General features: G+C 41.1%; 1 protein-coding gene across 1 annotated transcript in view; it reads left to right on the plus strand.

Moving 5' to 3' along the window:
- The window catches only part of rngtt (RNA guanylyltransferase and 5'-phosphatase), a 115558-nt gene that overhangs the window by 1125 nt on the left and 88367 nt on the right, over positions 1-26066 (plus strand). Inside the window, exons 2-8 of the mRNA XM_053488196.1 lie at positions 1230-1339; positions 2695-2798; positions 3064-3152; positions 10097-10172; positions 11864-12113; positions 14265-14374; positions 18034-18135. Coding sequence (XP_053344171.1) covers positions 1230-1339; positions 2695-2798; positions 3064-3152; positions 10097-10172; positions 11864-12113; positions 14265-14374; positions 18034-18135 — 841 coding nt within the window. The remainder of the gene's footprint in view (positions 1-1229; positions 1340-2694; positions 2799-3063; positions 3153-10096; positions 10173-11863; positions 12114-14264; positions 14375-18033; positions 18136-26066) is intronic.

Raw genomic sequence — 26066 nt, forward strand, 5'->3', positions numbered from 1 at the left:
TTGCCTGGATTTTGAAGCACTTATGGTTTCACTCATCTCCATTAGCTGGTCAAAACTTGTTTGCGTGAGTGGAGATAAGTGTCCTCTTGGCACCAGCTGCTTTAAAAATTAAACTGATAACTTTCCTTGATAACTTACTTGTGACCCATGGTGCTATGCCTATGCCTATACATTGTGACCCATATGCATTGTTAAATCTTGGACAAAATGAAAATTTTTTTTTTGCAAACTCGCTTCGCTTTGAATGGCTCTCGGACGTACGTGCAATTTAGCCGAGGCTTGTTTCGGTCAGTTTATTTGCTCGTATGCCAAAATGCTTTGTACGCTGAGGCAAATTTCTTGCAAATTTTCATTAGTTAAGGCGTAGTACTATTGTATTCCTTCATTTCTATGGAAATCAGTCCGATTAAGGTTTCAAGCTTTCTTATTCACCCCTGAGGCTGATCAGGTAATGTGTTTAGTTGCTTACAGCCATATTATGTTTTGACACGTGAGCAGAACAAGCCACAGTCCCTCTGAGGATTTTGTCACACCTGCTTCTTTTTCATGCATGCAAAACTCATACGCTTCCCTTTTTTTTTTTTTAAAGTTACTTTTCTGGCTTACTAATTTTCCTTAAGATTCTTTTTCGCTGGATTTCTTATTTTTGAAAAACAAATGTTTTTTTTAATTCTGACTTAATAATGAAGTTATAAAATAATCATGTATAACAAAAGTTTGTACTAACAAAAACAAAGGGTGCTTAAGACAGTAGTGTATCACAGAAGAACAACAGAGTTTAAATGCTTTTTTTTTTTTTTAAGAACATTTTGTTGTTTCAACCAGAGTTAAAAAATATGTGTGTTTAATATCTCGGGGAGGGTCAATGAAAGATGGCACAGTTTTTTTTCCCTCCTCGACAGACAGGACTTAAACGATCAGATTAGTGAAAAAGCGTATTATGCCAAAGTAGGCAGGTGTTTTTTTTTTCTTTTCTTTCTCCAGCTGCATTGTTTATAAATTATATACTTTTGCATTAATGTTTAACCTATGATTAGTAAGTTTTTCAGTTCGACTCAAATCTGATAGGAGTTTTAAGACATTGTTAAGGGATGAATGATTTTCTAACAAGCATTGATGTAGAGAGAGAGAGAGAGTCATAATCTATATTAGAAATGTAAAGTCCTTGCTGGAATTAATTCATTCTGTTCCATCTTTAAATGTCGCTCTCTATCTGTTTTATCATGCAGGAAAATTCCTACCAATGAAAACCATGTTGGGTTCCAAATATGATGACATGGTCCCAGAGGAGAACAGATTCCACCCGAGTATGCTGTCCAACTACCTTAAAAGTCTGAAGGTATGTGTTTGTGCAGGACATCTGTGAATGTGTGATTGGCGCTCTCTATTCAGTGTTTTAAAAAACAAAACATCGAATTATGGTGGATAAACGGATTTAGCAAATGTGTGAAACAGTTTTTCCTTAAAGTAGAAGGGTCAGACTGAAATTAGATTTCTGCGCCAAAGCTGACATCATTATGAAGTTTGGTCTCTTTTTGTTTTGCAGCTGTAATCATCTTCGTGGTTTTCAGCTTTGTAAGTAAGTTGCTGCAACGGGTAGCGGTTTCAGTCTGGCAAAGTGTTTGCGCCATGACCTGACTGTGGAAAAATTAATTACTTCAGCCTGGAAAAATTCATTTGCTCCAGTCAGCAAGTACGTGTTTTCGAGAGGGAACAGCTCTCTGACTCGGCAGGACAGGTTAATGCCGCTGCAACTTGTTGGGCGAGAATGCTGAAAAGCTGTTATTCTTGGCGGTTGTTTAGTTGTTGTTAGCGACGTTTAGCACAGGATGCATTTGCCTGTTTGGACAATGCTTTCCTAAAAGTTTAATACCGTATTAAATCTGATGTAAACTGATGTTTGGTTTCGGTTTTGGTTACAGCCGATGCACACATTTACGAGCTGGTTTCGGTTATGGCTGAAAGTGACACTGCAGTAAAGGGGCCAGTTACGGTTATGACCAGAATGATAAATTCTGGTTTCGGTCGCTGTCTATGCAGTACCTTTCTCTAAGTATGTAGTATTTTTAGTGTTGAGTTGTAGTTCTTATTTATTAAACAACTAAAAGCTGTAAATAGTCATTCCCTCACTGCCTGCTCTTTTTAACTTTCTCTTATGACTGTGTTAAGAAAAATAAAATTAGTTCATTTAAAAAAAAAATATTATTAGATTCACCCCTTTATGTGAATGACCTGTTAACTTAGAAATGATAAGGAATTAGAACGAAGGCGTCAGTGTAATAAGAGATACTCCGCTATCAGTTCCACCACCTTCTGACCAATCGGATTAATATTTAACTGAGCAGCACGTGCAGTATCTCTGTCCTCCATAGGACAGTTCTATATTTTACAAGTAGAATTATAAAGACACGGCGATGTTTTACCGCCTCCAAAGTCTCAAAAGTGAGCTCGCGGGTTGAGCGGCAGTGAGCGCGTGGATGTGTGCGTCTTCTCACACACTTCTAACGGGCGATGATTTATGATGATGGGTTTTAAAACAATCGATTCTGGAGATGCATGAATCGCCCCCAAAAGGACTGGCCATTCATCACTGCAACAATTTTCACAGCCGAGATAGAACCGTACTGTAAAATGGCAGTGTTACACAACATGCAAAAAAACTAAACAAAACCGGTCTCCTTTTTTCGTCTCCAGGTCAAGATGGGCTTGCTGATCGATCTGACGAACACGGGACGTTTTTACGACCGAATAGATATCGAAAAAGAAGGGATCAAATACATTAAACTTCAGTGTAAAGGGTAAGTAATCGTTGTCTTTAGTATAAAAAAGTATGCAGTATTAACCTAACACTGTTTAGTTTCATTAATTAAAAGTACTCTCAGTCATAGGTTATGTATATTTTATAATTATTAAAGAGATGTTTTTCATTTGTAAAATTTACACACACAAAGCAGGATAAGATTATTTTAAGTCTATTAGTTTTAAAATCGAATATGTTCCTTTGAGAGGAATGAACGTGTATTGTTTTATGTATTCAGTAAAGCATTCTTCTCTCTCATACAGACACGGTGAGTGTCCCTCCAAAGAGACGATGGATACGTTCCTCAGGATATGCGATAGCTTCATACAGAAGAATCCCACTGAACTCATAGGCAAGTGTTTCAGGGTTTATAGGTTTCAAAGTTTACGGATGGTGTATGATGCAGCTTGGCGGGACGGTGGTGTTGCGGTTGCCTCGCGTTTCCAGGGTCAAGGGTTTGATTCACGCATCCAGTCTGTGTTCGAGGAGTTGCATGTTCTCCCCTGTGCTTTGCTGGTTTCCTCCGAGTACTATGTTTTCCTCCAACACTCCAAAGACATGTAGATTAGGCTAGTTGGCGTTTCCAAAGTCTTGAGTGAATTTTTTTTTTTCTCCCTCAAACTCCAGGTTAATGTAACATTTTATCGTGTCAGTAAAATAAATATATGTAACATATTAAGTGATTTAAAATCCAAAGAGATATTTGTTGCACTGACCAGATTATTATAGAAAAGGAATTCATGGTTCAGTGTCGGATTTAACTGGTTCTATACAGAAACCAGTAAGGAGGTACGTCAGAGCAGTTGGGCTGTAAAACGTTCAGTGTTTTTTTACGTTTAAACCTCAGACACTATTTTTTTGTCCCTCTGTTAAGCTTCCTGCTTTCATCCCGATTGTTGTCATGACCTGTGCATCAAAAGTATTCAAAGACTCTATGTACACCAGAGCTTTCAGTAGGTGATGAGATTTTCAGAATTCCCAAACTAACTGTAATTGGAAACTCGGTTTGAGTTATTCTCAATAATAGTTACCCAAGAGTGCAATTTGGGGCTTTTGGCAGTTTGAACATCCTATTTTTATTCAGCTGTGATCTTTTCTTATGTTGGTTGATTCAAATAATTGACTTCCGATTGATTACACAATTAAACTTTTTATGGGAGTTTATGGGAGGCTGTTGCCATACTGCCCTCTTCTGGAATGTAGTGTGGAGTAGAAAATGAACGAAGGAAAAGAAAATATATTGACCTGACATTTAAACAGTCGACATCACAATTACACAGTGTTTCAATGATCATTAGAAACACTTTTAGTACTTTTTAATACTTCAAAACCTGTAAAAAATAGCTGCTCGAGACAAATTAGACCAACTTCAGTGATGTTGCATCAGATAGAAACAGCCAAAAACAAATTGAAATGAGTTAATGGTCAAGCTATGGTTCACTGATCTGACACCTAAAGTGTGATATATTTCTAATATAAATAACTAAAGGAAATGAATACCAGGCTATGGAAAGTAGCACCATATCTTGTCGTACCACACATTAACTGTTCCTATAAACCAGGGATATTGATATTTAATTGATTAATTGGCAGTAAAATAAAAAAATAACTGGTAAAAATGTATTAACCCATGCTGTTTGTTTTGCATAATTTTTTTTCTCATAGCTTACATATCCGGAAATCCGTTTAATATTAGAAGCTGGACGATTTAGGGTGGTTTTCGCAGATTTGCAGTCGGACATGAGAAGCACCGGAGTAAGGAATTTGATCATGTTAAGGAAAAAAAAACATGCATTAGAAATATAGAAAACCTCAGCAGTGAGATAACCAAGGACATTGTCTTGATCAGCCTACGTAGTGATGTGTCTTTTCCTTTGTATGTCCAGACAGGAGACGGCATCGTAGACACAAAAAGACTTGAAGCACTTCAAGAAGTGTTTTATTCCCCTTAGACTTGTAGTAGAACTAAATAAAAGTGGAACTTTTGAACTTGCTGGCTGATTAACTCTGACTCTTCTCACCAATCCGATTGAAGAATTCAACAGTGCAGAACGTCATTGTTGTTGTTGTTGTGTTTCGCTGGTATGGATGAAGTCAAAGTTTATTATTAGCTGTGTATACATTTAAAAATGTTCTCTCAGTCAGTGTTAGCCAGTAAACAAATGCCTCAGCTGATGAAAGATTTACATATTAATATTATGTCAATAAATAATGTTTTTCTGCATGAAAGTGAGTCAAGAATTGAGTGAAGTGATTGACCGTGATTGTTCATTTTGTGCTCCTCGTTGGCTGTTCACTTGACCTTATATGGAGTTTTGTGGGCGTCGCTGCATGCAAATGAGCTGTCACTTTACGTATGAGTGCAAACACATAATTAAAAGTTTCAAGGACTTTTTCTTTAAGTATATAAGTGGTATATATGAGGAATATATCAGGGGAGCCATAGGTACGAAAGAAAAAAAGCATGACCGTGTTGGAGTTTAGCACATGGTAGAGTGTGTCAAGGAGTTTTAAGTCTTGCTGTTGCATTTTTATATGCACGAGAGATGTTTAAGTCAAATCGGGACTTTTGATTGTACCAAGTAACAGAACACATTTATTAGAGTAAAATGTCCCTTTGTTTTTCTATATAATCCCCTGCTACACTAATGCACTTATCCCAGTGTTTCACTAGTGCTTGGACACCATCAAGGTAAAAAGTTTTTTCAGTACCCGGACTGCCTGCTTCACGTCTGAAACACTGGCCTCCCAGGAACTCCTTTAATGCCCCAAACATGTGGAAATGCCTTGGAATGAGGTCAACACTATACAGGGGACGTGGCAAAAACTCCATGGTTTTGAGTTCCATGTGTAATGTGCAAGTGGTGTTTGGGAATGATTGTGTGTACAGTTTCCACAGACAGATGCGTCTCTTGCACAAGTTGGCGTCAAGTTATCTGTAGATCTCCAAGTATCAGGCGTTCCACTCAGGGAACGTCCACGGGAACGATTGCAGTAGGCTCCGAGCCACCTCAGCCAAGATCGACGTTCACAGGATCGTCATTCTTTAAACCGTTTGCACTTTTCTAAGAGACTCATCACCGTACTGCGCTTTAAGTCTCCTGTAAATGTCAATAGGTTTCACACCTCAATTTATCACAGGTCTCGGTTTGACTTGAACACCCCTCATAGTTGAGATACATGTACTGGACCTGTGTCCAGAAGAGGGAGCTAGTGTAGCGTCGGACTGACATCTGGATTGAAATAAATTTTATTTCTCCTTCTTATATGGTCCTTCATTAAAAATCTTAGAGGAACATATTTAAAATTATTGTATGATGTAAAAATTGCATATTAAACATTCAAACTGCACTCCAAATACAAAAAGGCAAGTTTAAGGGGATGTCATATCCTGATGGAGAGGTTTGATTGACATTTCTCAATCCAGGACTCGGTCACGTCTTCTAGCTGATTTAGAAAGGGACGCACTGCGGCTGCTGCATCGTCCTGGAAGTCAAGAAGTTATTTAAGAATCTTTTCACCTGTGCTACTGATGTGAATGAAAAAGATGAATAAAACATAACATTCTTTTAATCTCCAGCTTAATTTCACGCTGAGGAAGTCAGATTAGACTAAGATCTGTGCATCAACTGGAGTTTTTCTGATAAGGAAAATTCTTTTTGAGATCTGAGGTGACATAAAAGTGAGGTGATTTATTTATTTTTTTGCATAGGGAGGTGATATGTAACTGGTGTTTGTGGAAATCTGCGTGGATTAGTGGCTAAATAAATGATTAAAAATTTTCTGATATGATTTAATCCCTTTTAAAATCTTTTATGAATACATTTGCGATACAAATGATTACGCTTCTTGTTTAGGACCTGGGAATTTCTCAATTATTTCATTATGATCAGGGGGCTTGAGGTATTTTTGACCTCTGACCTCTTGACCCTTGGACTCCCTTTTTAAAAAAATGTTTCACCATCACAACAATGAAACATTTCTTCTTAAAGAAGAGCATGGTTTTAGCAATATATAATTTTAATATTTATTAATATTTAATTATTGCCGTCTTAATTAATTGGACTCTCCGGTTCTTGAGTCTCGTCACAGATATTAGCACAGATTTCTCAATCCTGGTTTTTCATCTCACGGAAGATGAGACCATCTGAGTCTCATGAAACCTCAAACCGACCAGCGCTTCACTCGAGCACGGCGGGCCTTCGACGCCGCCACGAGCGAGCCGCCCGAGTCCGTGTCATCCTGTTGAGTCGTCATGCCGGTGATTCATACATCACAGGTTTCTCCAGAAAGCCGAAATAAACAACTTCTGTTAATTCGGAGCAATGCGTACACGCTCAGGCCTTAACGGGGTTACGCAATATACCCGCGCGTCTCTGGAGAGTATTTTAGCAAACGTACCTCCATCTCCCAGTTCCTAGCAGGGATGATGGTGCAGAAGTATAATGTGCAAAAGACTTGAGCCCCACTCCTCTTTCATATTTTGCTTCCAAACAGAAAGAGTGTCTTGTATTTTTAATGTAGTCTAGAGGAATAGTTCTTCAGGCTTTCTGGAAGACTGTTTTTGTCTCTCATTTTCAGTCCAGTCCCTGTACATGAGCAGTTTCAGAGAAATGTTTTTTTGTTAAGACCCACAGTGACCTATGAATCATTTAAGAATAAAAAAACGAAACAACTAACTTAAGGCATGAAGAAACAGATGCAGATGATGAGGGAAGATGAGGATGGTGATTAGTGTACTGGTGATGCTGAATGCTGAGTGGTCGGCACAGACGAGAGGGGAAATAAGGTCGCTGCTGAGGTTATTGCATAAACAACCAACTTTCATGTTGTGTTTTTCAGCACTTCGCAGCGTGTCGCAAGGAAAAATTTGCTCACATTTCTGTCATTTAATCCACTTTATTTAATTTCGTAAAGGGTCAAGTTCTTAGACATTAACGGACACTCTTGAAGCCCCGCCCCCTTCCGATATGTCACACAGTTCTGGCTGTATCGTACAACAAAGCTCTTAGTTCAAAGTCAAAAATAGTTCTTTTTTTGATTGAGAGGGAAAAAAAACTAATTAGGAATGAAGTGTTAAATCTAACACTTCACGAGAGCGGTGTTAATGGTTGTGATAACTGGACGGAGATTCAAACTTTTTTTTTGTTCTCGCTAAAATTTGCATTTGATTATGTGTAGCCTAATTAAATATGCATGAATTTGCACCAAACAACTAGGTCTCGGTGATGTTCGGATAACTGTAACACTTTCCCAGAGCATCATTTATTTATTTATTTATTTATTTTAAAGTCTGCACCACTGCAGTCATTTCTGTTAACATTCACCAATTCTAGTAGCAATCCGGGTTATTATACTTTTTTTTTTTTCCCTGTAATTGTTTTCTTTGTAAATGTTTTGTATCAAGGGATGAGATTGCACATGGGAAATCTTTTATATCACACATATATATTAGATTTTTTGTTTATGGTTCTGAATACAAAAAAATAAATCAGATTTACAGTATGTGGTATCGCTCTTGTAAGTGTGGTTTATAGGGTTTTATAAAGGATGAACGATACACTGACGAGTATCTCAGGTAACAATTTTAAGGAACAAAAAGTCAAAGAAGGTTGAACATCATATCAAAACAGCTGTCCACCTCAGAGAGCAAACAGATGACCTCTCGATACCTCTAGACTTCTCCTCTGGATCCTTTTTCCAGGTTGTGTTACTGTATGTTGCAGGTAAAACAGCGACCGAACAAAATGGACGTTTCTGCCTGTAGTGATGGAACTGTGAGCAAACCTGATCCAGGGTCAGGGAGTTGGGAAGCACTACGGCAGAAACTACATCTGTTCCCTTGTCTTCCAAATAGACACTTAGGTCAGGATAATGATGATGTCATGGAGAGTAGAATTTAGCTGTAGTGCAGGGGAAAAAAAAGGAAGAAAAAAAGATTTGTATAAGGAAATAAAGTAGAAAACTGTGTAACTACATATATGAGAAATATATACTGTGTGAATTGATTGCATTGTGTGTGTGTGTGTGAGTGATTCTATCATACGTCCTATAAGTGGCGCTCTTGTGCTCCCGTGCTTCTGACAGCCCTTCACGCCGTTTCCCCGAGGGTGGAATATATGAATTTTATCGTCATAGCTGCACTGAGAGGCTTATTGATGCTGCCTTGGAAACGACCTCCCTAGGGTAGGTGGGGGTAGGAGGGTGAGGCGTTCACTAGTTAGAGAGGGGCATGAGTGGGCATGATAAGGGCCGGAACCCCATCTCCGAGGACCCGAGAACCAGACGAGACTGTCTGTCAGTCTAACGAGGACTCTAACCAGGAGCGGGGGGGGTGGGGGTGGGGGTGGGGGGTAATTGCGACGGGGTGGATGCTCAGAGACATCCGGGCGTGTGAGAAGATGCCTGCGTTAATCCAGTCCCCTTAGGTCACGAACTTTCATCGATTCACTGTTTTGCCTCTTTCACATCATTACTTCCTGCGCTACGACGCGCGTGCCTGCGCATTCACACATCGTTAATGAGAAGAGGGGGGAGGGGTGCGGCTGTTGTTTTTTTTAAATGGCGCATCAGTTACGTTTGCTCGAGACACTCTAACCTTCCAGGAAAATTAGGTATTAAACTTCGGGCCTGCTCTTTGCCTTTAATCAAATGAAAAATTAAATCCAAGTCTCAAGATCTCTAATGGATTTATTCTCCCTCTTTTATTTCGGTATTAAAATTCTCACTCTGCCTCGGATGAATAAAATTTTTTTATATATTTTGCACATAGTCATGATAACAGTTGTGTTGGGAATCCGTACACAACTATTTGTTTGTTTATTTATTTATTTTTTATGTTGTGCAAGTACTACAAGCCAGACTTCAGACCTAACGTTCTCACCTATCTGCGTGCATCTCCCTCCGAGGGCAGAAACTCATCAGCGACTGAGAAGACGAGAGGGCAGAGAAGGAATTAACGAGAGCAACAGAGGTTGAGCCAGAGACACAGATCCAGAGGTCACGTTCGAGTGTGTGAAAGCGCTTTGTCGGCGTGTGCCGCATGGTGCAAAGTGGTGGAGGGGGGAGGAAGAGAAGGATGAAAGGGAAGGAAAAGGATTAGAGGATTGTTTTGAGGGAGTGATGATGAAGGATGGTTCGGGCCGTCACGTGGCAGTGAACCCGGCTTTGGATGAGGAGATCGATTCATTGTACGCCATCCTCACACGTGCAAGCTGACAGAAAAAAAAATGATGGATGGAAGACCTGTGTGGAACTGTTTATCACTCATATGTGCTGTCTCTTTCCTCCCCGCAGGTGTCCACTGCACTCACGGCTTTAATCGGACAGGCTTTTTGATCTGCACCTACCTGGTGGAGAAAATGGACTGGAGGTGAGAGGCTCTGTGTGTGTGCGCGTAGTTTTGTGAGTGTGTGCGAGTTGGACTTGTTTACACGCATCACCAAGTTCATGTTTTTGAACCATTTTATCATCATTTTTGCAAAAAGGCAAACATCCGAGAATGCTTAAACACCGCGCAATTAAAATCTTAAAAACGGTTCTGTGTGTTTTCAAAAAACATGATGGACATGTTCAGTGGGGGACATATTTAATACCTTAACCACAGAATTTTAGACAAGGGGGGATTTTATGTCAGGACCTTCAAAACACCCCAGGGAAAAAAAAGAACTTATCAAGCAATGTGATGTCACTGAACGTGAGGTCACTCATGTGTGACATCATGTGTCAAAATGTCACAGAAAAAAACATATTAAGCATATAAAGTTTAAGGCATCGCCACAGCTGACCCGTTTAAGATATCAAAAATCCTCTCGCAATTTTGCATCCTCAAAGTCTTGAGATAACTTTGGCCCGGTCTGGTGGCGATCATATAAATTCCCCAGGAAAAGTGTATCAAAGTGTATCATCGGGATGCGTTTTGCAAACGACCTAAAATAATCGATTTCCTGTTGAGTTGACAGATTTCAACATGTCTGCGAATGTTCATGTGTTTTTGAGCATGTTGGGATCCTACAAATTCCCCGGATGCTGGGAAATAAAAAATCCCCAGAAGATGATGTGGTACTGTCGATGTCATAGTGCTTGGGCCCTAAAGAACAAGATTGCCCTTACACACTATGATGTCATAGTATAAAAAAATCTACTTTTGTTCATCAACAGTGTCCTTACACAATATGATGTAATACATAACATTTACATTTAGGCATTTGGCAGACGCTCTTATCCAGAGCGACTTACATTTTTATCTCATTATACATCTGAGCAGTTGAGGGTTAAGTGGCAACTTGGTGGTTGTGGGGTTTGAACCTGGGATCTTCCGAACCGTAGACCAATGCCTTAACCACTGAGCTCTACCGGGTAATAGGGCTGATGTCAGTGCCCGGGCCCTCAAAATCCTTAGAAGAACAAGAGGGCCCTCACACACTATGATGTAATAGTGGTTGGGCCCTAAAAAAGTGTTAAGGAATAGCTATTTAAGTACTTTGACTAAAGGTCACTGCTGAGCAGCTGCATGTTCACTAGATCTCAAGTTCAGGACATCCTGTTGAATCTCCATTTTCCCGTCCCCTTCCCCCGTGTGCCATAGTTGATTAGCACTTCCCAGTGCATTTGATGTATTCTTAAACTCCTAGTTCAATCAGTCCTCTCTGTAGAGCAAAGAGATAACAGCGAGGTTCTCCAAGGCCCGCCTCGACCATGAATTATTCATGGCAAACCGTGAAGCTCTGATGTATTAAAGCTGTGAGAGACAAGTGGCTCAGAGAAGGTCATCTCCCATCTCCCAGGCTCATGTTCACGTTCACAGATCAGATTTCCCCATTTTGACGTGACGGATCTTTTCAAATCAGACCCAAGACATTTTCAGGTGTAGTTCTAGACTAGGTGGAGGATGATATTATTATTATTATTATTAATAGTTGAAGACTGTAGGAATCTGTGATTTAATGGGGGGGGGAGTAATTTAAAAAAACAAAAAACAAAACCTGTATCATGAACACATCCTTCTAACTAATGCTAATCTCAGCTAATTATGAACGTCGATTTGTTTTTTTTCCTGTTTAGCATCGAAGCCGCAGTGGCAGCGTTTGCTTACGCTCGCTCTCCCGGCATCTATAAAGAAGACTATCTGAAAGAGCTGTTCCGTCGTTTCGGCGATGTGGACGACACTCCGGCCGCCCCGGAGCTTCCCGATTGGTGTTTCGAAGACGGCAGTGACGACGCAGACGACGATGGCAATGTGATCGCTCAGGACTCTGGACCAAGCTCGTCAGGATCCAATCCGGGCAAGAAGAAAAGAGAGAAGCTCAAACTGGTGAGACTTAAAAAAAAAAAAAAAAAAAAAAAAAAAGGGCCTGGCCCCTTGGACCACCTCCAGGGTCTGGATTCGATTCCCGCCTCAAGGAGTTTCCTCCCACAGTCCGAAGACATGCAGATTAGGCTAACTGGCGTTCCCAAATTGCCTGTAGTGTGTAAATGAGTGTGTGATTGTGTTTGTGTGTGCTCTGTGATGGATTGACATCCCTGTCCAGGGTGTACCCCATGCCCTAAGTCTTCTTGATTAGGCTCCAGGCCCCGGGTTGACCCTGTATACAGGATAAAAGCCGTATAGACAATGAGTGAGTGAATAATGAATTGTGTCGGTAGAAGTAAAAAAGTTTGAAGGCGAAGGCTTTTTGTTACAGAAGTCACGTCTTAAAACCCAGGAAGGTAACGAAGACCTTACTGTGAGATAATCAGTGCGGCTTCCTGCAGCCGCCTCGTTAGAAAAGTTCAATTAGCCAGGATATCCCCTGCAGTGTCCGTATTGAAATCGTGACACCGTATATCCCAGACTCTCAATGGCTCCAGAGAGCAAATCAAGCATGACACAGGTTATTATTATTATTATTATTATTTATTTTTTTCCCCAATCCACAGGGATCTGGTTTTCTTTTCTGGTAATTAGTGCGAGTCGTTTCCTCTCGCTGCTTGGCAGAGGCACTTGGAGAAGTTGAAGTGGCATATCTGTGTGTAGGAGGCTGTGACGGGCATGTGGCTCTTAACTCTCATCTAGTTTAAGATCTTTTTTTTTCCCTCCTTGTTTTGACAGTCCACATTTTAAATGGGATTTCTCCGTAGTGATGGCTCACCATAATTCTCCAATTTAGTCCTGACCAGTGACTAATCATACTGATAACGTGACATCGACTGACCCGAGATGGAGAAGGCTAGCGGTGTTTAGGTCACGTGACCTCACGTCAGCCTCGAGTCATGAGATTAAAGCGCTTTCTGCCTCCTTGCTCATGACTGCATAGTGTTACTCTGAGAGAGACGAATGCCAGCTTGGCTGGAGCTTATCCCAGGAGACTTTGGGAATGAGTTGGGGTACGTCCTGGACGTGAGGGTGCCTGTCCATCACAGGACACACGTAAATACACTACAGGCAAATTGGGAACGCTAATGAATCTAATTTGCATGTCTTTGGAAGGATGCACGGGCGAGAACATGCAAACTCCACACAAACCCGAGGCGGAACCCTCGATCCTAAATGTACGAGGTCACAGTGCTAACCACTTTTCGACAAATAATGAGCATTAAAAACATACATATTGCCTCCAGCTTATGTAATTACTCTTGTTTTGCGGTAGTATCGCTACTTCGCTACTCCTTCTTTTAATTTCATGAGCGGTTAATTCAATATCGCCACCTGCTGGACTGGAGCAGGAGATTTGGCAGGAAATTTAAAAGACGGCATTTAAACAATTAACACCACGAGTCTCACAGCATTTCAGGGCTTAATAGATCCTTGTAGCGTGTAAGATGTATGGCTGCTTAAGACATAGACATCTATGCTGTCGAATCGATAGTCCAGTTCTAATCGTGACGATCTGTGTCGTCCATGTCCAAGTTACTCCGCTTGCTGCCTGCATCCGGACTAAAATGCATCGAATGTTTAGATTTGTACCTATATTACTGTAATAACAGGCTAAAAAAAGAACTAAACTCAGGCTTGGTGCTTACAATCACAATAAATCAGTCTGAACCAAGGCAGTAAAATCGAGTGACGTTTTTCTGTCTTTCTCTCGAAGCGTTTATTCTGTTTCGTAGAGCGACTTAAGATCTAAACCCTGCGCACTAAGATGTTGTGCTGGCGCATATGGTTTGCTCTGATAGCGCCGCTCTCCTTGCTTTTCTTCGCCCTGATAAGCGGATTATCCTCCTGCTGTTTTTCTGAAGAAAGGGATCATCCTGAGGTCATGGCATACTTAAGTAGATGTTTTTTTGTTTTCTTTTTAACTGAGAAACTTTTTGATAAACCAAAAAAAAAAAAAAAAATTTGGAGCCTAATTAGCATTTTTTAACTTAAAAAAAAAAAACAGTGACATGTCAGACTTGTAAAGTGTAAAGCGAGAAAATAATCAACATGTTCTTTACACTCCTGAAGGTTGCTTGACTTCTTTTTTTGCTCCTTGCTCCGTTTTAGGGTGCCGTGTTCCTGGAGGGCGTGACGGTGAAAGGGGTGTCTCAGGTGACCACTCAGCCCAAACTGGGGCAGGTACAACGAAAGTGCCAGGAGTTCTGCGACTGGGAAAGGTGAGCGCTTCTCTAAAAAAAAAAAAAAGAAAAAAAAAGAAAGAATCGATTCTCTATGCAGCATGACTGCGTCAGGTTCTCAGTGTGGCATTTCAGTGCCACTGGGTGGGTTATTGGATCCAGTGCTGGGGGGCAGTAGTGGTGATTGTGTCGCTCCAGCATACCGACTCCACCAGTCCATTTGCTTCTGAAGTAAAGAATTCGAGAATTACAGCTGCATGATTATTCTGAAAAAAAAAAAAAAAATCGATTCATGCACAAGAATCCGGTATTTCGCATATGAATTTGCATTTCGAACGTGATTCACTTGCGTGGATTTCCCCGCATACAGATCACACTGTGTTCACGTGCTCGCTTATTTACCTGACAACGATCCCAGATTGCTGTATCAGTCACACACCCAGAGTGCAACACAAAACACTATTAATTCACCAATCAGGCTAGAGATTAGCGACTGATTCAGTCGTACAACTCGATCGCTTCCCTCATCCCTCTTCCTCATTCACGTGTGACGCGCTTCACAGTGGCAGCCCTGAACAAGCTAATCGGTTCACTTTCTGGATTTGGAGCAGTTTGTTGTTATTTTCGTGCCAAAAACCTGAACGCGAAACTCGTTATGATTGTTTTTTTCGCTCGCTCAAATGCTCAGTTGTGCCGCTGAACTCACTCGTGTAATTCCCTCAATAAATCAAAAAGCCGTGCTCGCTCATTTCCAGCCAATCGGAGGCTAGAGGAGGGACAATTCTAGACAATCGCAGCCCATCAGGAGCCCAAAAAGGATCATTTTAACACTCAGTGTGTCTCCTCAGTGTGCATGCTCAAACCATTACATTTTTCTTCTGTTGTTTTGTTCATCATCACAAGCGTTTAGTTTATATCGTTAACAATGTATTTTATCGTTAACACTACAAAACTAAAGTATAGAGAAATGCACACTGCTAATTGGGAGATAAATTACTGTATGAGGTAATTAAACCTGACCTGTTGGTTCCAGCTGTTACACCAAGACACTGAGAACAGATGGAAAGCTATAGAGAAGTTAGCTATAAGTGTGTTATGATTGAGCGATAATATCTCGGACAAAAATAAATTCCATGCTGTTAACTTTGTGTTTAATTAGAAACTTAAAACATCATACTGATAAAATCTTCTATCGGCCGCTCCGGTTAGGGGTCGCAACAGAGGACTATGTGTCTTCATCTCCACTCTGTCTACCACATCTTTCTTTGTCAAGCATGTCCTCCTTCACCACATCCATAAACCTTCACTTGGTCCTACCTCTTCTCCTCCTCCTCCTCCTCCTGCCTGCCAGCTCCGTCTCTAACGTTCTCCTCCCGATGTCCCCCTCATCCCTCCTCTGCACATGTTCAAACCATCTCAATCTGGCCTCTCTATACTTTGTTCCCAAACTGTCTGTCCCTCTAATCCTGTCCGTTCTTGTCACTAGTACGATTTATTATATCATCAGTATAATAATAATAATGAATACTACTACTACTGCTAATAAGAAGAATCGTGTAAGAGAATCGTGATCTCAATTCCCCTTGGAGAAAAACAAACAAACAAAAAATACGTGACTCACATTTTGGCAAGAATCGTGCAGCCCTACGAGCCATAAACACCGTTTAACCCGTGTGTAAACTACCACTGGCTGTCACCCCTTTACCTTTAGACACCTTGAAAAAATGAAAAAATAAAAAAGGACACTGTATTTTTCCTCTCCTCAGCGGCCCAGTTTAAATAGAAATGGCTTCTCCATCACGTCTCCCCGCGGGGCATGACAGGGTTGTGGCAGCCTCGCATCTGCACGAAGCTCCGCGACACACGCTTCACAACCGCAAATAACTCCCTCTGTCGTTCCGTCCCACGGAAGCGTCTCTCGAACTGTCTAAAAGTTTCTAACGGGGGCTTAATAAATGACAGCTCTTTTGTGGGGGGAAAAGAACGGCTCGTCTCCCGTGCCTGTCTCGATTAATTTGGAGAGGTGAACAAAAGGCGCCGGAGTAGTTCTGCACCGCCTCAAACTCGCCTCGTGAACTGTCACTTGGGGAAATTGGGGATGACTCGGGAAATCCTTTTCGGCTAATTGTGCCTGTTAAAAAAAATAAATGAAATAAATATATACAGTACAAGGCATCAGTCTGATACACTATATGCTGTACCAATTTTGTTATATATGTTTATTATGTCTGCATAATTATGTACAAAATCATCCAGTATTTCCACATATAACTTAAAAATTTATAAATAAATAACATTACAGGGGAATATATGCATGGCTGTAAAGAAAAGAAATATAGTACAAGACAGAGCAGTTTCCAGATGAAAACAGAAAACCTAATGTACGCTCCTGGGATTTGCATAAAAACAGGAAGAAGCGAGTGTGACAAAGTTACCAGAAGAACTCATATTCTCCAGCAAGCTCAGTAAAACCTAACAGCTGATTTACTTATAGTACTGTGTAAAAGTCTTGGACACAAAAATATGGCATAAGCAAAAGATGCTTTTAAAACATTTCTGCATGAAAGAAACTTTTATAAAAAGCAATAAAGAGTAATAAAATAAACAGTCAATATTTGGAGTGAAAACACATCGTTTAAAATCAAAAGTTTTAGACACAGATTTGTGGAGTTTTATAAGTAAAATAGCTGTTAGGTTTTACTGAGCTATCTATTTTCTTTTCTATTTTTATGCAAATCCCAGGAGTGTACATTAGGTTTTTTGTTACCATCTGAAAACTGAAGTCTGTCTTGTACTACAGTGGGGCAAAAAAGCAAAAAAGTATTTAGTCAGCCACCAATTGTTTAAGTTCTCCCACTTAAAAAGATGAGAGAGGCCAGTAACTTTCATTATAGGTATACCTCAACTATGAGAGACGAAATAAGAAAAAAAATCCAGAAAATCACATTGTAGGATTTTTTAAGTATTTATTTGCCAATTATGGTGGAAAATAAGTATTTGGTCAATAACAAACAAGCAAGATTTCCGGCTCTCGCAGACCTGTAACTTCTTCCTTAAGAGGCTCCTCTGTCCTTTTAAGAACAAAGACACCTGTCCACAACCTCAAACAGTCGGTCACACTCCAAACGCCACTATGGCCAAGATCAAAGAGCGGTCAAAGGACACCAGAAACAGAACTGTAGACCTGCACCAGGCTGGAAGACTGAATCTGCAATACTGTAGGGAAGCACCTAGGTGTGAAGAAATCAACTGTGGGAGCAATTATTAGAAAATGGAAGATTATCAGCCATGCATATATTCTCCTGTAATGTTATTTATTTATTCATTTATAATATAAGTTATATATGGAAATACTGAATGATTTAGTACATAATTATGCAGACATGATAAGCATATATAACGGAATGGGTACAGCATATGCCTAAGTGGTGCCTAAGACTCTTGCACAGTACTGTGTATAATTCAGTTCTTAATTGATAACGTAGTAGAATCAGCGTCTATGCTTTTCTGCTCAGCGCGGCTGTAAAGAGCGATTGTTTGATTCACAACCGCCTTCCAGCAATAAGATGAAAACTGCTCTAACTTCTCGAATCCACAAGGTGCACAAAAATTCCATTTTGACAGTTCAGCCTTAAGGAAATCATTAATGTATGAAATAGAAATACACAAACGTAAGTGTGTGTGTGTGTGTGTGTCAGGTCTGGCTTCCCTGGAGCTCAGCCTGTTTCCATGGACAGGCGCAACATTCATCTGCTGGAGCAGAACGGCTACAAGGTCAGCTGGAAGGCAGACGGGACACGGTGAGCTGAGCATACAACACACACACACACACACACACACACACGTGTCAGCGTGTCAAAAGACTCTTTTAGGATGGAGATGAATCCAGCATCACGATTTCATTCCGCCTCAGGAGAAAGACGAAATAAGGTTAATTACTGATGTTGAAAATCCTGCAATTCTCAAGGTTTCTTTCCTGAAGACCAAAAGTACAAAGACACTTTGGAGGTCATCTTCTTAAATAAGTATATGAACCTACGCAGCATTATGTCTCATCATTTGGGCCGCGTTTACCCACGATCCCCCGTTGAGGCAGGATAAATACGAGGGCGAGTTAAAAAATGTTTCTGTCAGAGCTACGAGCCACAAATGCACCGCTGTCTTCACTTCTTCATCAGAAGTGAGTCTTCATTCGTGTTAGGGTTGCTTTCAGGAGACCAAACAGGTGAAAGTCTGATAGAGTGAGATCAGAGCTATAGGTAGGATGATTTAACACCCCGGAATGAAGTTTTTGCAGAGTGTCGACAGTGTGGGTAGAGGTGTTCGGACGTAAAGTTTAGTTCGATAAGCGTCTCACTGTAACGAGCACTGCTGATTGTTCAACCTTTTTTCCTGATAATGTTCCATTACCGAGCCCTTGAGACTCCCAGAAAACTGTAAGCGTTGATGAAATTTACAGCTGATGGTTGAAATTTTGAGCTTTTTCTCTGTCTGTGATTGAGGATGTTTCCGTTCCATACTCTGTTGTTTTCTCTCAGGATTGTCGTGACGAATCCACGCCTAATGATTCTCTTTAAGAGTCTTTCACCTCCAAATTTTGTTTGCAGGAATTCAAACGCTTCTGTTAACGCTTTCCTGTGAGTTGTGTCAGCACCAGGTTCACCATCAGACCATTAAAGAATCAAATCACTGCACGCTGCTATTCTTTTGCGCAAATCACAAGTGGGGCGTCCGTTTTTACTCGCACTCGCAGTTACAGATGAACTGATGTATCACGTTTACACCTGCACAGCAGTGACTGGGGAGACGGGAGCCTTTTGAATGGAAAGCGCTGATGAGACCAACAGTGCGGCCAACGGACGTTTTAATATAACTGGAGTGCGGATAATTTTTGACTCGCCCTAGTAGTAATACTACTACTAATAATAATAAATCAGCTTTTATTTTGTCTTGGCAGGAAGTAGTTCACAGAAAGTTAAGCCCATTCATCGTGTCCCTGGTGTTGAGAGAGAGCATCTGTTTTGGGTTGAAAACATTTTTCTCCCCGAGTCCCGCGTTCAGTCTCGCTTCAGCTCCGTCCCGCCTCTGTTTACCCACAGGGAGTGTTTTGGCCTGACGACAGCTTTGGCGGAGAGAACGCTCCTGTCCTGCTTTGAGCCAGACACACTGCTTCACACACTGCCTGCTAACTTTAATGAAGCGCTCAGCTTTAAACGAAGCTATCAGACGCTCGCACTTACCGAGTCTTATCTCTCAGCTCGGCGCCGAAATAATAAAGCGGAGCGGGGACGTGTGTTCAAGCTTTAACCTCAGAAGCTCACACACTTCCGTTCATATTGCGCTGATGCACATCACACACCCCGGACACGTTCATTAGGCAGCTATGAAGCAGCACTTCTTCATACACACACATACACACACACAGAGCGCAGCACAGACAGTCCCTCACTACCTAATGGTCACTCATTATCTCCGAGAGAGTCGATGTGTACAATCACAGACCTGCAGCTTGGCTCTGGCTGTCAGTGCAAAGAGGAAAGAGGAGTGGAGTGGATGAGATGGACAGAGAGAGAGTGAGAGAGAGAGAGAGAGAGAGAGAGAGACAGACAGACAGACAGACAGAAAGAGGGATGGATATAGAAAGTGGTGAAGAGGTTTAGTGAAAGGTAATGAGATTTATAGACCCACGAAGAGACATAAAGACTGACACAGAGAGACTCTGGGAGACAAATGTGTGAGAAAAAGTGTGGTGGAGAGAGAGAGTGAGTGATGGAGGGAGAAAAGAGTAAATGAAGGATGGAGGGACGAGGGAGAGGAAAGGAAAAGCAAGTGAGCAAAGAAAGCGATGAGAAAGTGAGGGAGTAAGAGGAGGGAGAGAGAAAGAAAGCGCTGAATGGAGAAGATTCGACGATGGAAGAAGAGAGAAAAGCGACTGATGGAAGGCGAGATAGCAAGAAAGAGAAAGTGAGAAAATGAAGGAGAGGGAGAAAAAGAGCAAAAAAAGGATATTAGATGGTTATGGAAAGAGAGAGAAATGGAAGGAAATAGGAAGCAAGTGGTGAAGTGTGTGAGAGAGAGAGAGAAAGAAACAAGGGAGAGCTAAAGCAGGTGATGGAAGTAATGAAAGAAAGAGAAATGAGTTATGGAAAGAGAGAAATGGAGCATGATGGAAAGAGCGAGAATGTGACCAATGAATTTGTTCATTGAAGGTAAGGTAATGAAAAATGTAGAGAGAGAGTGTTGGAGGGAGGAATAAAACACATGATGGAATGAGGGGTAAAGCAAGTGATGGAGGGACAAAAAAGAGAGAGGAAAGAAGAGAGAGAGTAAGCAATTAATAGAAAGAACGAGAAAAGAGAGAGAAATGGAGCATTATGGGGAGAGAGAGAGAGAAGGTGAGAGAGGAAAGGAGGTACAAAAACAAAGTGATGTTCCTCTTCTGTACTGAAGCTCTACGCTACATGACTAGTGGAGTTTATAAACAGTAAACGTCTGCAAAGCTTTCTGCCCTCTTCCTCATACCCGAGCTCACGGACTCCACAGATTGGTTAATCCGTGACGTCTATCCCACTCAAAGTGCATTTCTGTAACGGCTCCCTCCTCTCTTTCTCTCTCTCTCTCTTTTTCTCTCTCTCTTATGTTTTCTGCCTCGTGCATCATTTCTTGCTGCTGTAATAATAATAATGATAAGGCGGCGGCGTTGCCGAGGCTCCTGGGTTTTGATGAATCATGCAGGTCTGGCCCTCGTGGCTCCGACTCTGCAGCACACCTCTAAAAACAGCAGCTACTCTCTCTCAGCTAGAGCTAAAACAGTCCCTGAACTCCCACCCCGCTCTACACCAACACGTTCAAGCCAAACCTTTTTCCCAAAAAAAATATTTTCACTTTTATGATGCTTTCGTACGAAATGAAAGCGATCTCTCCTTTTTTTTTTTTTTTTTTTTTTTTTGTTGATGCGTTTCATTACTTTCTTTAATACGGATGAGAGATTGCGCTTGCAGGAGGCTTCAGTCCAGCAGCAGCAGCAGCAGCAGCATCACCGATGAGTCTGCGTTAGTATTCTGGCCCTCGGCTCCATCCGTATAATACGCGTCTGAATATTTCATGGGGTGCAGCTCTTGGCGAATTTTACAGATAGGTGCGCTCGTTCACGCCGCGCACGAGTGCTGTCTGTCAACCCAGGAGAGAGGAAATCTGTAACGCTCTTCCAGAGAGAGAGAGAGAGGCTGTTTTTCAACGTCTCTTTGCGCCGTGTGTGTAAAAGGATGAACGAGAGAGGAATGCATCAGTTATTGGGATTGAAGTGGGCGGAGTTGAACGTCGATGAACAAGCTGGAAGTGTGAAATCCAACAGGTTTAAAAGAATATCATAATGCTTTAAATAACACGATACTTTAAAAAAATTTTTTTTAATACCTGAGAAAATGAATCAAAGCAAGAAATACTCAAATTTTTCAGTTTGTATTTGTTACTTTGAGTTGTGCAGCAGCTATCGAAGTAGACACCCAGTTTTCCTCCTTTCACACACACACACACACACACACACAAACACGCTCCGTGTCCTCCAAATCAGCAAGGAAAGCAGTCCGCACGCCTCGCCGCTCTAACGGCAGAAGCAGCAGAACAAAGCCGTATGTAACAGGACCACAGCGTCCGCCCCGCTGCGATCGGTCTGAAATGGTGCTTAACACGTTCACAGTGAGGCGTTGCTCGTTAGCACCGGAGAACGCCGAGCTCACATCCTCCCACTCCCTCTCCTCTCAAAGATCTGCAGTGTCTTTAACTCAAAGTCACCTCACTGCTGGACGTCCACTAGACGTGTGTGTGTGAGAGCTGTTTCTGATAATGTTATTAAAGTCTCCTGTTTGGGTTGCACTAGAGCTCTGGTGAAAAAAATCTTGTCCTATCTTATTATGTGAGAATACAGTAAAACCTCGGATTGCGAGTAACACGGTTTTCTGCAAGACGAGCAAAGATTTTTAAGAAATTTTGACTTGGAAAAACGAGCAAGTCTTGGTTTACAGAGTATCATGTATCACGGATGTCCTTCGTGTACTGTTTACTATAACACTGTGACCACGTATGTGTGCTTAAAGCATATTCTATTTTGTGTCTGTATGTACTGTTTCTTATAACACATGTATGTGCGATTAGAGAGGTTAAATATCCATTTCCTCCGTCTCTGTTTCAGCCTGTCGTCAGGTGTGTGCGCACGCGTAATTTGACACATGCCCATTCACACTCACATTCTCGCCTTTACAGCTCCCACCCCACCCCCTCTTGGTACACACATACACACTCTCTGCTCTACACTGCTCTGTCGTGATTCTTAAAGTGCCGGTTCATTTGTTTTTGTTTTACTTTACAGCAGTGATTCTGTTAGTATGCGCTCACGCAAGTGTCATTAGCGATGTTCCTTGCTAATTTCCCGACAAAACAGGCTTTCTGTTAATGTTTATTTGGGTGAAATTCAAATAAGGGGGGAGAAAGGTTTACACACACATAGCGCCTGCGTGCTAATTGTTTTTATGTATTATTTTTTTGGGGGCTGTGGAACGAATAATTTGAGTTTTCATTATTTCTTATGGAAATATTTGCTTTGATTTACGTTGCTTTGTGTGTTGGAATCCGAGCCCGCTTCCGGAACGAATAATGCTCGTAATCCACTGTAATATGAAATAGGGAGGGGTGTTCAAGTCAAACCAAAAAAGGGCAAAGTTAAAAAAAAAAAAAAGCCGTACGTCCGTAAATGACGTTCCCGGAGCCTACTGCAGTCGTTCCCAGGAACATTTAGCAAGTGGAACACCTGACCCTTGAAAATTTATCGATAACTTGATGAAAGGGATGCATCTGTCGTGTGAACTCTATACATAATCAGTAATTTGTGAACACCATTAGAACATTACAGCTGGGAGTTATTTCCACATCCTCCGTACAGTCCTGACCTTGAATTCCTTCGACAGAGTTCCTGGGAGGCCAGTGGAGCAGGGATTATATAGAGAACTAAAGGTTTTTACTCTGGTTCTGCACAATTAAAAGTCTTGTTTAGAGTCTAATTTGTATTGTTGGTTAAAACGATTAACCGAAGCGCTTAAGCTCTACTTGGAGACCTAGTCCGAACAAGGGCTAAAAGAGCAAAACGTTAGTGTTGCTGTTATGCCATTCCATTCGGTTGCTAGGGTGTTGCTAGGTGGTTGCTTTGAAATACTAAGTGGTTGCTATGGTGTTGCTATGATATTTCAAGTGGTTGCTAGGGTGTTTGCCACGTACCACATATAAAGCTCTTGTTTTATATTTGTAGCTCTTATGGTTGGTCCTGATTAAAAGTAAAAGCACCCCCAAGTCCTTTCTGTGGCGCGGAGAGCATTTTTAGCGTCGCTACTGCAAGCTGTAGCTGTAATCCTGGTCATGTAAATCTGTGCATAACAAGTTTTCATCTGTGCGGTGCAGGTTTTTAAATATAATAATAATAATAATAATGTTTTTGAACATTATTTTTGCGACTCTTATTTTTAGCTAGTTAATACTAGCTAATGTTACTTGACAAAGAAAAAGCTTCTGTTAAGGTTTTCCCTTCTCAATAACGCTTCAACACGGCATTAAAAAGATTCCCAAACAAACGAAGGCCTTTTTTTGCGTCTCCGATAAATGAGATGAAGAGAAAAAAGTGCTCGCATAAAGCATCCGGAGTCAGTGTAGATTAAAGCTTGTGGCTGGAGGAAAGCTTTAAACCGCTCGTGTATATCCGGAATAAAAGCGGTGAGGATAAAGCAGCGAGTTTTTTTTTTTTTCTTTTTAGATTTGGTGAATGGGGTGTAAAAACGTCTAATGTGTTTTTAGGCACCGGGTGTAGTCAAGGGTTCATGTGTATGTGTTTTTTTTTTTTTTTTTTTTTTGATGTAGACGAAACCTCGGTAAGGTGTGCGGTTGCATCGCAAGGTCGCGAGTGGTGGGATTAGCCTGTAATGAGCTGTAGCCTCGTCCCCAAGGACTGACAACAATGTCACCGCTCTTACATGATGGAAAATGCAATGAGAGAGAGAGAGAGAGATGGCCTTCATTCCATTTCTGAAAGTGGCTTTCTTATTGTGAGGAATAATTGGCCTATTTGAGGACATTATGCTGTGCATTATGGAAATGGACCCACAGTGTGGTTTATTCAGTGTGTCTGTGTGTATGCGGGATGCGCTGGTGAATAACTGTCTATAGTCTCAAGGATGTTGAATAGATATGCCTTTTGTCCTCCCAATGGATTACTTTTCTAGTTCTTATCGAATACCAATGTCGAGCTTTACTTTGTCTTTTTTTTTTTAAGTCTAACTTTTAGTTACAAAAAAAGGAAAATCTGATCACACTGCAGCTTCATGCACTATGTCATGCATTTCCTGCCCGGCTTCGCGTTAATCTGATTAGTTCTGCTGTTAATGACCAGTGCTTGCTAGTAATGAGCACATGAGTTCTTCTGATTTAATAAAAGTTCAACCTTTTTGAGCGTCGCCTTAAACAATGGCAGTGCTAGCTCCGCGAGGGTGGATGCAAATGATCAGGGGCTCATGCTTCTGCGTGACCTTTAAGGAGCTGGACACTCGTTTAACCATTAAGACCATTTAAGGTTTACGAAAAGGGTCGTTCAAGTCAAAGCAGGACTTTTAATTGCACAGAATGACAGAACAAAATTATGAGTGTAAAATGATAATGCTGCCTGCTTCATGTCTGAAACACCGGCCTCCCAGGAACTCCTTTAATAACACAAACATGTGGAAAGGGCTCGGACCGAGGTGAGGACTATGGAAATAACTTTCAGCCGAGTTCCTGTAACGTGCAAGTGATGTTGGTGAATAATTGTGTGCACAGTTTCTACAGACAGATGCGTCTTATAAGTTATCTGGCGATTTTCAAGGATCAGGCGTTTCACGTCATTCAGGGACGTACGGCTTTATTTAAAACATTTGCATCTTTTAAATATTTTATGCGGCTGAGAGTCTCATCACCGTGCTGCGCTTGAAGTTTTTCGTAAAACCTTCATTCACAAGAAATCTCATCATGAGTCTCTGTTTGATTCAAACACCATTTTCAGTATCTGTAAACGTCTCTGGAGGAAGCATGGAGTAGACAGAGCAGTTGGAATCACCTTCCCTAGAGGATTTTTCCTTGTTTTTTTTCATCACACTCAGTCTCCCTTGTGTAATATTCTCTGTATTGCTGACAAACACCAAGAGGATTAACAACAATAATTAGAATTATTAAGGAAATACGAATCAAGCAAAGTACAGCGGTACCTTTAGCATGCAAATTTAATTTTTGTAAATTGGACAATTTTGGATTTTTGCGTTGCAAAATGCATTGTCCCATTAGAAAATAATGTAAATGCAGGTAATCTGTCCCAGCCACCCAAAAATATTGCCAATTTCTAACACATTATATTTTTGCTTACACGCAACTTACACGCGACTTAGCCAGCCTTCAGTTTGGCTTGGTTCAGCTTTTTTTTTTGGCAAAAATGGTTAAGACAGGGATTTCATATAACGAGGTACCATTGTACATGGATGTATTGAAGGTGGAAGTTTAATCTCATCAGCACAGAAAAACAAAACTTTAGATTCCACTCAAAAGATGTTATTCATCTTTTAACCCTGAAGTTAAACCACGCCTGGCTTTATATCCTGGTGGTTCAATAACTGACAGGACGTGATTGCAGAAATTGAGGTTGCGGAGAAGCTAACCATGCCAC

The sequence above is a fragment of the Clarias gariepinus genome, chromosome 2 (genome assembly GCF_024256425.1).
Source record: "Clarias gariepinus isolate MV-2021 ecotype Netherlands chromosome 2, CGAR_prim_01v2, whole genome shotgun sequence".
In the NCBI taxonomy this organism is placed as follows: Eukaryota; Metazoa; Chordata; class Actinopteri; order Siluriformes; family Clariidae; genus Clarias; species Clarias gariepinus.